At 38.5% G+C, this 16,852-nt stretch overlaps 1 protein-coding gene across 12 annotated transcripts in view; it reads left to right on the top strand.

The window, feature by feature from the left end:
• The window catches only part of BBS9 (Bardet-Biedl syndrome 9), a 295,333-nt gene that overhangs the window by 26,813 nt on the left and 251,668 nt on the right, over window positions 1-16,852 (top strand). For all 12 annotated transcript variants that reach the window (XR_002434891.1, XR_002434892.1, XM_021385807.1 and 9 more), the window contains 4 exons: window positions 5,371-5,545; window positions 8,517-8,601; window positions 10,368-10,551; window positions 11,588-11,717. Coding sequence is in view for 10 of the 12 variants with exons in the window: in XM_021385807.1 (XP_021241482.1) it covers window positions 5,371-5,545; window positions 8,517-8,601; window positions 10,368-10,551; window positions 11,588-11,717 (574 nt within the window). In the remaining 2 variants the exon portion in view is untranslated. The remainder of the gene's footprint in view (window positions 1-5,370; window positions 5,546-8,516; window positions 8,602-10,367; window positions 10,552-11,587; window positions 11,718-16,852) is intronic.

Below are 16,852 nucleotides of genomic sequence, written 5' to 3'. Positions count from 1 at the left end.
TCTTCCACAGGAGGTAGATTCTCTTTTTCTCCTGGACCCTCAGGAAAAGCTCCCTGTTCATCCATGCCGGTCTCCTTCCCCGCCGGCTCATCTTGCGGCTCAGGGGGACAGCCTGTTCCTGCGCCTTCAGGACTTCCTTCTTGAGGAGCAACCAGCCTTCCTGGACCCCTTTATCCTCCAGGACCAAATCCCAAGGGACCCTTCCTACCAGCCTCCTGAACAATTCAAAGTCTGCCCTCCGAAAGTCCAAGGTCGCCGTTTTGCTGTCCCCTCTCCTGGTTCCACCAAGAATCGAGAACTCTACCATTTCATGGTCGCTATGTCCAAGGCAGCCCCCAACTTCCACATCCCCCACCAGACATTCCCTGTTTGTAAACAGCAGGTCTAGCAGGGCAACTCCCCTGGTAGGTTCTCTCACCAGCTGCAGAAGGAAGTTATCTTCCATACACTCTAGAAACCTCCTAGACTGCTTCTTCTGCGCCAAGTTGTATTCCCAGCATATATCAGGGAAGTTGAAGTCCCCCATGAGGACAAGGGCAGGCTATCGCGCAACTTCAGCCAGCTTTTATAGAACGCCTCATCTGTCTCTTCATCCTGGTTAGGCGGTCTATAACAGACCCCCACCAGGATGTCTGCCTTGTCAGCCTTTCCCTTGATTCTAACCCACAGAGCTTCAACGTTGTCTTCCCCAGTTGCAAGTTCAATAACATCATAACACTCTCTAACATAGAGAGCCACGCCACCACCCCTCCTTCCTTGCCTATCCTTTCTGAAGAGCTCGTAGCCATGCATCGCAGCACTCCAGTCATGAGAGTGATCCCACCATGTTTCCGTAATGGCAACTAGGTCATAGTTTGCCTGCCGCACAAAGGCTTCCAGCTCCTCCTGTTTGTTGCTCATGCTGCGGGCATTGGCATAGACGCATTTCAGCTGAGCCCCTTGCCTCACCCCTAATCCTGATGCCCGCCTAGGCACACCTCTTGCAGGGCTGGTTTTATCCCCTTCCCCCTTCCTCTCTAGTTTAAAGCCCTCTCTATAAGCCCTGCCAGCTCCTGGGCAAGGATGCGTTTCCCCCTTTGAGACAGGCTGGACCCATCAGCAGACCTCAGGCCTGGTGCCGAGTAAACCGCCCCATGATCAAAGAACCCAAAATTCTTGCGTTTGCACCAGCCTCTCAGCCACATGTTTAGGAGATGGGTTTTCCTGCCCCTTTCAGTGTCCTTCTCTGTCAGTGAAGGGATGGAAGAAAATACTACCTGTGCTCCTATTCCCTGAACTAACCACCCTAGTCCCCTGAAGTCATTCTTGATAAGTTTCAGGCTTCTGTCAGCAGTCTCATCGCTGCCGGCCTGTACGATTAGTAAGGGATAATAATCAGAGGAGTGGATCAAACTGGGGAGTTTTCTAGAGATATCCCTGACCCGAGCCCCAGGGAGACAGCACACCTCCCTACGGGTAGGGTCAGGCTGACATATAGGGCCCTCCGTTCCCCTCAGAAGGGAATCGCCTATGACGATCACCCTTCTGTCCTTCCTGGCAGAGGCAGTCTCAAGCCGTGGATTTGACCGCCTCACCTTGGGCAACTTTGGCAACCTTGCAGGCAGAGCTCCTCCTGCATCCTCACTCACCTCTCTCTCAGGTTCCAGGGCCTCAAACCTGTTACACAGAGGCACCTGGGGAACTGAGGTAGGCCGGGATGGGGGTTGCCTGCGTCGCCGAGCTGGGACCTGCTTCCATTCCTCCTCTTCTCCCAGTTTGTTTCCCTCAGCTCGATCATGGCAGGCGAGAGGATCTGCCACTGTCTGAGGGATTTCACTCCGGTGTCTTTCCTGCAGAGAGTTACACCACCAGTCTATTTCCTGCTCACATTCCCTGATGGATCTTAATCTCTCTACCTCCTCCTTGAGCTCCACTACCATGCTGAGCAGCTCATCCACCTGCTCACACCTCACACAGGTGGAATTGCTGCCACCCTCCCCCAGCAGCAGCAGGCTCAGGCACTCCCTGCAGCCTGAGACCTGAACTGCTACATATCTGGGCAGGCCCTCCGTCTGGGTCGCCACAGTCTTCTTGAGGTGAGCCCGCTGCCTGGTGGAGACCATGTTTAAACTCACAGTCTCACAGACTACAAATGTGAGAGCAGGTCTCCCGACGAAAGAGGGACAGCACTTACACACCCTGCTCCTCAACCCACCTCTCACACCCACTGTAGTACAGAATGGGCAGTGTAGGCTGTGGTCACGCACTGATTACCCCTCCCTGTTCTCAGCGGGCAGCAAAGCACCTCACTAAACATGCGTGAGCTGTGGAAGGGAGCTAGCTCCCGCCCTCCCAAAAGCTACTAATAGCCTAATGGCCAGAGGTCAAGGTCACAGATAAGATTAAGAGCGGGCAGTGCCAGCTCCACCCCTGCTAGCTCGGCAGCCCGCCCACAAGCTGCCAGCCCCCCGGCACGAACTCCATGCTTTTCCTGGCTTCAAAAAGCCCTAAAAAGAGCTTTTTTGTGGCCCTTTTCGCTTCAGAACCCTTGCCCGGTGCAGTCTTACCTGCTCTGAGACTGGTCTCCGCAGCAATGAAGTAAAGGTGTAGGTGAAGTATGAAGTAAAGGTGTAGGACCGGTTTCTCCCAGGCAGAAAAAATGGCACCAATAGATGTTCATTGACGCTTGCTGAATGATTACAAGAATCAGACAGTGAGTGTGATTACAGTGAAGCGATGGGTGGTGTTTTTTACCAGTGGTGACAGTGATGTGAAAGACAAGCCACGTTCAGGATGGCCGTGCATAGCTGTCACACCACAAAATGAAGAGCATCTCAATCAACTCATTCATGCTAATTGGCAGGTTGTGACCAAGGAACTGTGTATGGAGCTGAATATCAGCTTCAGTGTGTTGCAAACAATGGCGGCAACGTTGAATTATTGTAAAATTTGCACCGGGGGGTCCCAGAGATGTTCACAGAGGAACAGAAGGGAACACCGTATGTAAGTTTGTCAGGACCGGTTGAACTAACGCATGGTTGAAGGTGACGGTTTCCTGGGTCACAACATTACTAGTGGTGGCAGTGGTGTCACCCCTACATGCTGGAGACAAAACTGCAGTCCATGGAGTGGTGACATGTGAATTCCCCATTGAAGAAGTAGTTCAAGATGCAGCCCTCAGCACGTAAAGCGATGTGTGCTGTCTTTTGTGATAGGAAAGGAGTGATTCTTCTGGTTTTCCTGAAACCTGAATGAACCATCAACTCTGGCCGTTACATCATGATACTGTCTAAGCTGATGGCTCAAACTTCCAGAGTCAGGCCAAAGAAGAAGGTGACCTTTCTCTTGCAACACTAAATCCAGTCCTAGGATATGTTCCTCTCCATTTGTCAGAATTCCCCTATCAGAATCTGAGTAAGGATTTAATACAAAATTGTTAGGATCTGTTTTGAGAAAGCAAGATTTCGCTTGAGGAATTTCATAATTACCAGCCCTTCTAGAGCTGTTACCCATGAAAGGAAGCTGAACTGGGAATTGCCTATCCAGAGCTGTTTACCGTATCGTGGTTTCTGTGAGAACAATGTGGTGTAAACCACATACCAGTTAAGTTGTTTAATTAACCAATTATCTATTCAAAGTTTCTTGTAGCTCCTTTTATCTCTGTTCCTTAACTACAGTACAACATGGAAATTAAAGGAAAGGAAAACAATTTGTTAGACAGAATAGAATTGACAAAGTAAGAAGTCGCAGCAAAAAAAAAAAATACAGGCCACCTGATCATACTTACAACATGTGAGCAACAGTGTTGGTAGGTGGATAGTTGGACTAGGTGATCTCGGAGGTCTTTTCTAGCCTTGATTATTCTATGATAACAGCAGACCCCATCCCAGTTTGAAGACTGGAGCACATTGCCAGTCTTGCTTGGACTGTACACATCCACTTTTTGCATCTTCTGACTACTGAACTGTGTGGGCAATGGTGTGGTTGTAGCAACTGTGAAACACTGGGTCACTCCTGGTGCAGACTTCTGAGTGTGGCATGCAGTCTCCTGTTCATCACTGGCAAAAGTGCATAGCTAATAGTAATGTCTATATTGACTAAGAGTTTTTTTGTAGCTGAGAATTTGCTTTATCAAATAGTGTTATTGTCCTCTTTGTATCTGTTGTAGAAATGGAAATAAATGGGAGGCATCACTTCTGGAGCTAGTATAGATGAACAGTACTTTCCATTGTATTTTACACTTATTGCTTTTTCAAGTATTAAAAGTTATCTTCTTGACCTTTATGCTACCTTCATTATTTAAGTATAAGAAAGAGTTTTTATTCTGTTTTTGTTTTAGTTCATTTTCCTGTGTTGGCAAACAGTCTTAAGAGATTGGGGATGAACTTTGAGTGAACAAAGAATTTTTTTCAAGTTCTCCATGCATATACTAGAGCTCCTAGGACACAGTGGAGTATTTTAATGCAGATAAATAGATTTATGTTGGATGACAATATTTTTGTGTTATGTTTGCCAGATAGGGGCTTGTCTTTGAATTCAGGGGGGATATTTCCATTAACTGTTCCAAGCTATTAGGCTTATTGGTATGGCTTTCTCTTTGGATACACGGAAAACATTGTTTGCTTGAATTACTGCATTGACATATGAAATGCAAAACTCATAATCAGCCTCTGACCTCAGAATGTATAAAAACGAAACTTTGCATTTAGCTTGGTGTTTTAGAAACGTATCAATTCATGTCTTCAGGCTATTAAATAATGGCTTGAAGTCATTTACTCCAAGCTGACTTTTTTAATGTTCTTTGTAGTGTTTGCAACAAACGGAGAGAATCTGTTTGTTTCTTTGTTCCTTGAAGACAGAAAATATGAATGCAGGATGTGGAAAACATTACCATAGTACTATTTTTAACAGCAATGTATATTTGTAGAAATTCTTGTTATGTTGTTTAACTACTCTTGAAAGAGTAGAATAGGTTGTTTAGTTTTAATTCACAGTTGTTATGACTGCTCGTAATGTATAGAGGCTTTTTTTTCCTCCTAGGAGTATTGAAACATTTCTTGAAATTGAAATTGTAATAGTTATAACATCAGGAATTTTACTTTAAAATGAAATAATCTAACTTTTTTTTTCTTAATATATTCTGAATGACATCCAAAAACACCTAATTATCTAATTTGTTTTTTTATACTGGTTATTCTTTATAGTAAGCAAGAAGTAAGTTAAAGTTGGAATATTTAGTATTCTTCTTAAGAGTAAACACTCATGTGAATTAAAATTAGTCCTAATTCTATTAGTGTAAGTACAACTTCAGCTTTTAACAGTTGCGGAACTAAAACTATATGGTTAAGTTGTTTTGTTTCCCTTATATTTCTCCCCTTTGCTCTTTCGTAGGTCGAGATTTGATATGTATACAGTCCATGGATGGGATGCTAATGTTATTTGAACAGGAAAGCTATGCTTTTGGCCGTTTTTTACCTGGTTTTCTTCTGCCTGGTCCCTTGAGTTACAGCTCTCGGACAGATTCTTTCATTACAGTGTCTTCCTCTCGACAAGTTGAGAGTTACAAGTATGTATGTGTTCATGTTCAGTAATTATTGCATATTTTGGTGCTGTTATTTAGTATATAAACAAAAATAACCACATCAAATTTTTATGCAAATATGTGTTAGTCTTATTAATCTGTTCAATTTTTGGAAGAGATTTGAGCTGGGGTTTTGAACATGAGATCTTCTTAAGGGAATAAGGGCTGGTGGGGAGAAGTGGAGTTCACCTGGCAGTAGAGTCTTGATAACCTTATGGAGCCCTAGATTGAGGGATAGGTGCCAAATACTTCAAGTAAATGGTGGAATTGGGCATAAGGCCCAAATGCTCTGAGGGGAATGCTTTCAGGGTTCCTTAAAGGAAGTGTGATGAGTGGAGGCCCATCTTAAGTGCATATTCACAAGCACTTACAGCCTGGGCAACAAAGAGGAGGAGCTAGAAGTCATGTGTGCAGGTGCAGAGCTATGATGTTACTGCATTTAGAGATGTGAGAGGGGAGCTTGCAGGTTTGATCGCTCCAGGCTCTTCAGGAATAAATGATAACAAGGAAGGATTTATGTTCACCACAGAGGAATAGCTTGAATACACTTGGCTGTCTTACGGAACCAGCATGTTGAGTTTATTATTCAGATTCAGATGAATGCTCAGTGCAAGGGATGTTGTGGTAGACAACTAGTATTAAGCTTTTTTTAAAAACAAATAGAAGTTTCCTAATTGCATGCCCTTGTTATGTGAAGGGTTGATATCTACTGGGAGGGCGACACAACAGACTTCTGCAACCTGGAGTGTTTCTAAGGTGCATCAAGGAAATCATGACAGGCTGGCTAGGGAAGATACTTTGAATCCACAGTTCAGAAGTAAGAAAGGAATGTTTGGAAGTAGTAGCAGTAAATGCCTGCCGTTGGCTGCAGTGACCGTGAGGTGATGCAGATTAAGATAGTGAAGGAAGAAAGGAAGATAGGCAGGAAATTAAAATTGTGCTTTTCAGGAGAGAGGATGGGCCTGTTAGGGAAATGATGGGCAGGATCCTGTAAGATGCTGCCCTGAAGGGTGAAAGTGCATAGGAGGGTGATTGTATCTTCATGGATAACCTTTTCAAAGGTTATTCATTTCAGTGTTCAGGAAAATGAAGAGTAGCAGAAGGCAGCTTGACTGAGCAGGTAGATTCTGTTCAAGTTCAAATGGAAAAAGGAAAGATATGGGAGATGGAAGTTAAGATGAGCTACCAAGGACATGTATAGAAACACCAGGTGGATGTGCAGGGGATGGAACTGGGAAGATGTAAAAGCTGGTTAAAGCTTCTTCTAGCAGAGCATCTGAAGGAGAAGAAGGGCTCCCACAGGCACCCTAGACATGAAAGGAAGATCAGTGAAGTGGATCTACTAGTGAACAGATTAGGCAACTTTGTGACAAAGACATGAAAAGACCTAGGAAATCAGTGCCTTCTTTGCCTCATCTTTTCTCCATTAAAACTGACAAAGCTTGCCCTTATGCCTTCTGATTTTTTTATTTTTTTATTTTGTGACTAGCAATAAATGTGGAGTGGGGTGTGGTGGCGGAGAATTAGCAACTACAAGATGGATGAAAAAGTGACAGAACTGTCAGACTTTCAGAGTAGTTGTTGGTGATTCAGACTAACAGCCTTAGATGAGTGATGTTCCTCAGGAGGGCAATACTGGAGCCAATGTTTCTTTAACACCCTCATCAAAAACCTGAACAATAAGAATAAATGTCCTGAAATGTAAGGATGTTGCCAAACTATAAAAAGTGACCCTGAAAAATAAAAAAAGGTTAGGGCAGAAGCTATTGCTTGCCAAATTCTGAACTAAGTCTGCTTAGTGCAGTTGACTATCAACACTACTACTGTTGGTAAATATTTAAATGTGTTTTGAAAGACGGATTGGTACTGTGTATTTTAAGACTGCAAACAAGTGATACTGTGAAATTTAGGAGCTTGCAGATAATGCTTCTGCCAAACAAATATTGTAGCCCTGTTATTTTGATTAACAATACTGACCAGTTTCATGTGAATGCACTGCACGTTTCTATACTATGAAGACACATTTCCACTTCTTTAGCTTTTGAAGAATATTCTATATTAAAATAAGATACTGCCTGCCTACACTAAAACAATTCACTGAGCAACAGATGCTACTAAAAAATTTAGAGTGGAACCAAAAGTGTTACTATGCATCTACCTTAGATATCTCTGTGAAAGAATGTTGAAATGAATGCAGGAAAAAATTTCTTCTTTATTTTCTGAAAACGTTTGAATGCAGTTGAAATATGTTTCTTGAGCTTAAGTTATTTTGCTTCTAATAATGGGAGAAGCCAAGTGTAATGCTCAATCTTTGTTACCCATGATGACCATTTTCTTTTTTTTGCTTTTTATTTTCACACTGACTGCGATTATCATTTTTTGTAGTCTGCACTGGGACTTGTATTGACTACAACCATAATGTAGAGCATTTGAAGAACCATTCTAGTACTTTGTTTAGAAGGGAATTAATATTTGTGAAGTGTAACTTCCTGGAAATATATGGAAACATTGCATCTTTAAACTTTATTTTCTATCTGAAATAAAAATGTCATTTTTCTGATTTTCTTTTATCAGAAGGGCTCTTGCTCATAAAAAATGCAAATACCACTTCTTAGTTATTATCTACAAATTGTGCCTTAGGAATCTAATCCAGGAAATGTTAAACTAACATAATACTTATTGTCATATATTATTCTACTTTATCACCTGAATTTCTCAAGCAATAATCTCTTTTAATTATTCTGCTAGAACTTAGTAAGACATCTTATTTTAACATATTTGCTGATTATGGATGTGCTGCCATAGGCTTTCTGATAATCTTTTTTAGGTTCTGCTTTTGCTGTGTATGTATACTCATAATATGATAATTCTATTTTATTTTTACTTAGTGTAAAGGTATTAACTGCAAAGACATTGTATTTTATTCTATTACTTTTTTTTAAACTTCCTATAACAGATACCAAGTGCTGGCATTTGCAACAGATGCTGATGGAAGACGAGAAACAGTACAACAAAAACTTAGTTCTGGAAAAAAACTTGTGGTAAAAGCTGTTTATTTTATATAACCTATATGGTGCCTTGCACGCATCTGAAAAAGACCAATGCTAAGTAATGAATGGAAACATTATCTGGTGACAAAGGATCCGGTCCAGTTGCTGTTAAAAGGCAACAGAAAGTCTCCTGGACGTTTCCATTAGGATTTCCTTGAGCCTTAGTTGTTTCAGGTTGGGCCTTAATACTTGCTGCTGTTCTGAGAAAAACAGTAACAAAAAACCAACAAACCTGTATACTGAAAACAGCTATTTCTAAGAGCAGTCTTTGTCTTTCTAATGAAAAATATAACCTGCAGAAAAATAGATGAACCTGAAATATTCCTCATGTTTTTTATTCTAGAGTGCATTTCTGACTTTATATTCAGCTTATGAAATTAATCTAGCTGCACTTGGGGAGTCCTTTGTACTTATAAGAAAACTCAGCTCTGAAAAATATGTTTCCATAAATAGTCAGTATCCTGGACTCTTTTTTCAAAAACCTCTTAAGTCAGTGATCTTGAGGAGGGCCTTGTGACTAATAAATTGTTTAATAGTTGAGCTACCTGTTATTGAGAGGAGGAGAATTTGAGTCTCTGGTCCTTTGTTAGAACTGCTTGTCCACTCACTATACTGTGTAAAATGCTAGATTTAGCTTATTTCAGGTATGGCAATAAGATATAGGGAGAACATTTTCCTTTCATCAGTTAGTGGTAGAATTTTTTCACATTGTGTAAGTCAACCAGAATCCTATACTTCGAATTAGGAGAAGGCACAATTTTTTAATAAGAAATTTAGAAGTTTCCTCAAACATACTGTAAATAAAGTAAATTTTTAAATAAGAATTGAGAAGCATACGTAGAGACAAAGGCAATATTTTCCTTTAAGATGGCACCTCCAGTTTTGTATATGAGGTATGCCATTATGTTTACTAACACATTCTGTTCTTAAGCAAAAAGATTGGTGCTGTTAATTTAGGAAGTGATGACAGTTGAATGGCTTTTGATTTCAGAAATTCTGAATTTATTTAACCAGCTTGGCAGTATCAAAAGCAATTCTTGCAAGTGTGAGTTAGTTAAAGTTTCTCAAAGGAGCTGGAATAACAAACTAATGAAAACTATCAGTAAGCAGTAATATTGGTTAAACATGTAAGGATATAGACAAGGAAGGATTTCTAAATAGTCCCTTATTATATCAGTTGCATGTAGTTGGAAAAGTAGATAAGTTTTCATATGCAGAACCATTCTTCAGATTAAAGGGTGTACGTTATTGAATGCAAGTATGTATGTGGGCTTAAGCACCATAAATTTTGTCCATTTGCGAATTATATACTTGTACAATAGGTGATCACCTTTCCTCCCTAGCTCTACCCTAAGGACATGTACTGTGGCAGATTTAAATGATTTTATTACTCTGTTTTTGGAGAATTTAATACTTACAGTATAAAGCACTTTCATCTTCAGTGTGATGTGTATCTTAACGTTTAAATATACTTGTAAAGTTTATTGCATAGCCATTAATTCACAATAATTTCAAAATGTTGCTTTTGCTGCTTTGCACACAATAAGGAAAATCACAACTGCCGTCCAAGTGAACAAGCGGATAAGTAGTATTTTCTCCTTCCAAAAATCAGACCTTGATTTTTCTTCTCCATTTATGCTACGGATACTTATGTAGCTTGATGAATTCTGAGCTTTCTCTGTGTATTTTTGAGTTTTTAAAATATGCAATTGTCAACTATCTCTAGAGCATGTATTTTTTTCTTTTTTCTTTTGAAGGTGGATTGGGTTCTCAACATCGGAGAACAAGCACTGGATATATGCATTGTCTCCTTTAATCAGGCAGTTTCTTCTGTTTTTGTACTTGGTGAGAGAAGCCTCTTCTGCCTTAAGGATAATGGACAAATTCGCTTCATGAAAAAGCTTGATTACAGTCCAAGTTGCTTCATTCCTTATTGTTCAGGTTTGTAAAAGAAAGTTCAACTTGAAACCTTTAGCTTTGTTACTTTACTAGCTTTTTTTTCTTTTCCCCCACTGACGATGTATTCTTTTAAATATGCTATTGATTGTAGAAAAGCTACAAAATTAGAGCTGCTTTCTTCTTAGATTTATTTTCTAATATTGTTTAATCTGATATATCATGACTTTTGGAATCTAAATAGCTATTTTCTCATCACCAGATATGATGTATGTGTCTAGTGTTTGAGTAAGTTTGTCCAGGCTACCAAGACACCAAACATGGAAGAATGAGAGAATAGTGTTTGAAAACCTTCTGTTATTCACTGAGAGTTTTTCAAACATTAATATAGAATAGGCCAATATGTTCTTAATACTTGTAAGTTTTGTAGTGGTTCCACAGGTAAATTGCTTCTGCACAATGTAATAAGCTTGTTTTAAAAAGTGAAACAACAAAAAAAGTATTGTTGAGAGATGAAACTTATCAGATAAATGTTCTGACACTGTGCCTTCATTTAGACTTAGAATCTCATTTTAGACTTTGTAAATATGATCTTAATAATCTTCATGTAGTTTACATGCTTTCTGATTTAAGTTTTGTTATAAATAAAAAATACAAGTGTATAAATCTCTAGTCAGTATTCAAGGTCAATGAATTAATGAAGAATAAAAGTAAATGATATTATTTAACCATGCGTATTTTGTCATACCTATCCTGGCATGCCAACATGATAATTATGATAAGTCTTTGTTATTCATATCTTAAGATATCAAACATAACTGGCTAGATCCTTGAAAAGTTCTGGTGTGTGTGTTGTATATGATTGGAATTGATATTCATAATTAATCACATACATCCTTGGTTATTGTCAATATAACTTTCGTAATTTTTAACACTTTAAAATTCTATAAATGTATTTAAAACAAGTAATGTCTTAAAAGGAAGTAAATGAATAAATATTTTGACAGTATGTACCTCCAAAAAAAAGTAATGAGTTATGAAAATAGCTTTCATTTTTAAACTGTTTTTATATTTCTAACAGTGAAAGAAGGAACAATAAACACTCTAGTTGGAAGCCATAGTAAAATGCTGTATGTTTATCAAGACATTACACTGAAATGGGCCACTCAACTTCCCCATGTTCCTGTATCAGTAAAAGTAGCCAATTTACAGTAAGTTACTTCTTGAAGTACTTTTCCAGATTCATTTGAGTAGTGAAATTTGTTTGTAGATCCTAACAAGTGATTCTGAGGTATGTAACAAATAAGGTGACTTCTAAAATGAAAATTCAAAATGTTTTTTGTTGTGTAATATGTTAATTTCATAGTGGACCTACTAAAATTTCTGTACTGTGCTTTAGACTTTGATTTTCATGAGTAAAAACGGAAACTGATCTCTCATACCTCTAATGAAGTAGTTACTACTTTAAAAGAATGAAAAATTAAGCTTTGGTATCTGGTAAGATCCTTCCCTGAGGCAGAATAATAAGGATGCTCACTGAAAATCTGTTCTTCATTAAACATTTAAGAGCATATGAATTCCAGACATGATTTGTCGGAACAGTTTGTTCAACTCCAGCGTTAAACTGTGGAAATTAGTTTGAGTAACTGGTTAAAATGATCAGAATTGTACTGCAACGGACCAAAATCTTCTGTAAAATGTAATTAAGATGGACAGGACAGGGAAAAACCTGTCAGATGCAGGATGAAATACAGAGAAATTATGACAGTGTTTATTACTTGTGCCAAGTTTGTCACTGGAATGAGAAGCAAACTATAGAAAAGTTCTGCTAGTGCTTTTATGATCCAACTTATGCCTATACTGTGGTAAACGTACCAGAGCCATGGATGGTGCTGACTTCCTGATGTGTGCGATCATCGGGAAATGCCATAATAGTGTTCTTCTAGGGTACATTTCTTCTGATGCCTAGCAAGCTTATGGCTGTCATAACAACATACTTTAGATTGTTGAATACTTACTTGACCAGTAGTTTGCTGTTTTATCACTGTCTCATAATAACTGAAAGTGCCATATCTGACTAGCTTTACTGGCATACAGAGTAGAAATCCGTGAGGGATGTTTGTGTTTTTGGCTTGGTGCTAGTGGTTATTAAATTATTTTTAAATAATTTATAATTTTTATATTTTGAAGGCTTTCTGAAGAGAGCTTTGCTGGTTTTCATCCAACAGGTCCTAAATAAAGAATGTAACAAATCACATCTGTGATCTAGTTAGTATAAAACAAAAAAAAAGTGACTTAATTATGCAGGATGCGTCAGTATAGCTTTTGTAGTTTGGAAAAAATAGTGTCAGCAGAAAAAATTGAAAACAACATTGTAGTTTTTTCAACAGCATATTATACTACCATTGGCATATAGAATTATTTACATACTATTCAAATGCTTGTGGAGGTCCCTTCCAATCCCTACAATTCTGTGATTGCATGATTCTGTGACTAAGAAGTTTTAGGGATGTGGTTTAGTGGGCGTGGCGAGGATGGGCTGATAGTTGGACTTGATGATTTCATTGGGCTTTTTCATTCTATGATTGTGTAATTCTAAGTTCATGCAGATTCTACTTGTTCTACATAATATTTAATGCTCAGTAGTTTGATCTGGTTGAGAATTTTGACATCCTGCTGATTTTTCCTATATCATTTTGTTAGTTACTGGTTCAACATTTCTACACATCTACATAACACTACTTTTTTTTTTGTCCTGTGGAGGATATAGACAGCAGTCTAGCTATAGAAATCTGTTTTTATACAGGTACTGATAAATGAAGGACTATGTATGTCTGTATAGACCCAGCAACCTGAATGGCAGAAGTACAGGGCATATGTGTTTCAATGCTATGCTTATAACTTTCGGTTTGAACATATGCACTATGCTTGTATTTCTTACTGATGTTCAAACTAAAGATAAGCTAAACAGGAAGAAAACTGCAGTAAAGCTTACAGAGATAATGATTTGGTTTAAACAAAGGATATGCTTAAAAAAATGACTTGAAAGAGAATTCTCATTTTATGTGCATCAATGTGGTAATTTTCCAGTACTTACTCCACTCAAGAGAGGCCTCAGTCTCAGCTGGAGCCTCTGGGCGCTACTATAACATAAATGATATTAAGTCTTTTAATAACCATGGAGTAGTTAATCCTACACTGCTGAGAGATGGAAGTGCCTTTAATATGACCTACGTAAATGACTTATTTTTGCATACTTTCCACTTTTATTGCAATACTTGCAAAGTAAATGGAGCATTCTGAAAGCAGTTGTCTTTACAGATCATGTATGTTCATCTGTGTTTTATTCTTGGCACATAATGTCTATTACGCTTCTTGTGTGTGGCTCTGGCTTGTTGGATAAGGAAAGCAGTATTAGAAGATATTTTATGTAAATTCCCTCGGGGGCAAGGTTAGTGTGATTGCTTCTGTAATGGCAGTCATATGCTTTATTCTGTAATCTTGATAGTCTGTCTCTAAGACCAGCCCTTCACGTACTTCAGAGTATTCCGAGTAAGTTAGTTTGGTTTTATTCTGTACCCGTCCTTATTTTTATGATTTTTTTTCCTCTTACAGTAATGTGAAATGCAGTATTTCTCTACTGCAATACCAGTATGTAAATAATGATAATAACAGACTACAAGCTTTGGGATTAAATTCCAGGATAAACTGCTTTATTTCCATCATTCCACTTTCGGAAGCCTACAGGGAAAATGCAGAATCAAAGTGGTTACTAATAACATTTTTGCTGAGGTGTGTATGTAATCTAAAGATGATGTATTTTTTAAGCTGCTGAACTAGACGTTTTGCCTTTCTTCTGTTGTAAAAACCTGAGTGTTATCTGCCGAAGAGTTGAGGATGAAGACTTCCTATAATAACTCTTAATCAGAATATTGTACTACAGGCAAAAAATTGAAGTTTTATCTTGCTCTAGGTTTTACCTGAAGATCTCTATAGATACTGTCACTAAGCTGGAATTTTCAGTTTGATGACTTTTTTTTTTTTGTTGGGGGAATCCTGCATGCTTAACACTGCTTCAGTGGTAGATTGCTTCAGTGGTAACTGCTCACATTGAAAATTTGGATTAATTTGTACTGCTTAGGACTTTGTCTCAGTGCAAATTCATCTTCCGAATGATAAGCCTGCTTGGAAAGTTTCGCGTACCCTGTGTTATTCTTAAAGCTATGGCTGTGAAGAAGTATTCTCACTGAGGCTGAAACTCTTTGGAAAAATGAGGTGTTCTGCCTGAGTTGATTTAGAAGAAACAAACAAAATAAAACCCTCAAAACAAAGCAAAACACAAAACAAAAGAGAACAACCCGCACTCCTCTAGAGGGCTTGAAGAGAAACTGCATATACGACAGTTAAAATACCTAGTATCTGGAAAATGACACAAATTGCAAGAATTTCCATTCCACACTCATTTTCAGTGTTGAAATAGTAACTGTGAGTGCCAGTGTTTTCTTGGTATCCACTGTATTTACACAAATATCTCCTTTGCACTGACTTCAACTCCTATTCCCTTTCTTTTATGCCTTCATTTCCCTTTTTTTTGTTTCACTGGAGAGACCTCTTTTCCAAGACCGTCACTGCATCTCAAGATCTCTTATACTAAAGAAATTTCATTAGCAATATCTCTCTGTTTTTAGATTTGATGCAGTCGCTTGGTGCTTTCTGAGGCATGTTACGTTTTCCTCTCACCCTCTCCCGTAATTCAGGTAGTTATTTTGGGGAGTAGGTCCATAGGAATGTGCTTCTGACAAAGCTGTTTAAAGTTCCTGTCAGCTCAGGAACTGCTGAGAAGCAGCTTTTGCTTCTGCCTTCTGCCAGGGATTGGAGCATGTAAAGTCAAGTGTCTTAATCCTACCCGCACCTGAAAGGTGGGTCATGTTTGTTTGAATCATCTGAAATAACTTTTTGAGAAAGTAGCAGAAAGTAACTTTTTAAGTGCCTATTAGAGGTCATATTTGTTTTTCTCTGCCTGAGTTATCCTGTCTCCATATGCCTGACCATAAAAGGTCCTTGGAGTGGATTAAAATGCTTAGACCATCCACTTTTCTATTTATTTGACACTAATTCACTTGGCAAAGCTGATTCTAAGAGTACCATGTTTTAATGGTGGATTGATTGCACTAAGTATTATGCTGACCTGGACGACCTGAAACTAGAACATTGTGTTAAGGTGTGTTCAGTCTGAAGCAAAATAGCTCATGTTGCTAGCCTCAGGGTTTCCATCACGAACATCTGAATTGCCACTGTGGGTTCAGTTAAAACCACATAGATAGAGCATTATACCTTGGATATGTTCTTAGGAAAGGGATTTCTGTTTTGATCACTTCCAAGTCAGAAATCTGTTTTTGCAATAGGAAAGCATGAAGACTCCAAATCTGGGACTTTGTCTTTTTTTTCTGATTTTTTTTTTCCTGTTGGCTAGTCTTAGTTTTATTATATTATGCATCCTTCACATTTTATCTCATGAGCCTGTGAATGCTGAAATGTGGCCCAATTTTTTTCTTTTAAACTGAAATAGACTTAGTGAACTATTTCTTTTTAAAATATTTTTTCTTTTTTTCTAGGTCTAGTAGTACCTGTATGGGGGTGGGGGGGAAAGTTGGTTTGATGTGGAATTTACCTGAAGACATCTGGTTCTAACAGTAAACCAGCCATCTCCCGGGGTTTAGGAAATGTGTTTCAGGAAAGATCATGTTTTCCCTCTCTAATCTATTGGGACTCTCCTCTAGGCACCAGTTTATCAGTGAAATTTATAATTAAATGAGGGAAAATTTCACCTTCAGATTTGTTAGAATTTGATTAGAAATGCCCCAAAGAAAAAATGTTAGCCTCATCTTTACTGCTTGTCTATAGGTTATTGAATGACTTGCTTATATGATGCCTCTTCTTTTTAGGAGCTTAATTTAATCTGGAGATTAAATTATGGGAATGAACTTTATCTTTTGTGAGCTTCTATATGTACTGCGTCTGTGAGCAAAAAGACTACATTTCATGGAAGAAAGATTGTTGTAGGAAATAACTTATGAGATTATATGTGTGCCTTGTAAAATATTCCTTTTATGAGGGGTTGACAGGTATGGACAAGTTGGTGAAGGTTACTGGAGTACTTGCTTTTACTTTCATTTATTTGACAGATACATATCATTTTACTTGGTTATGGAACAGTTTTCTGAAGAGGAAATATAAAGTGTATAAAGCAGCCTGGAAAAGGTTTGTTTAGTTTTGTTTTTCCTCTTTAGTCCAGAAGTAATTTAGCACCTTTAAAGAATAAGAATTTCTGAGCTTCTTAAAAATA

This window comes from Numida meleagris, chromosome 2 (assembly GCF_002078875.1).
Source record: "Numida meleagris isolate 19003 breed g44 Domestic line chromosome 2, NumMel1.0, whole genome shotgun sequence".
Classification (NCBI taxonomy): domain Eukaryota; kingdom Metazoa; phylum Chordata; class Aves; order Galliformes; family Numididae; genus Numida; species Numida meleagris.
The sequence above is the reverse complement of the archived record's forward strand: the minus strand, read 5'-3'. Positions and strand labels throughout refer to the sequence as shown.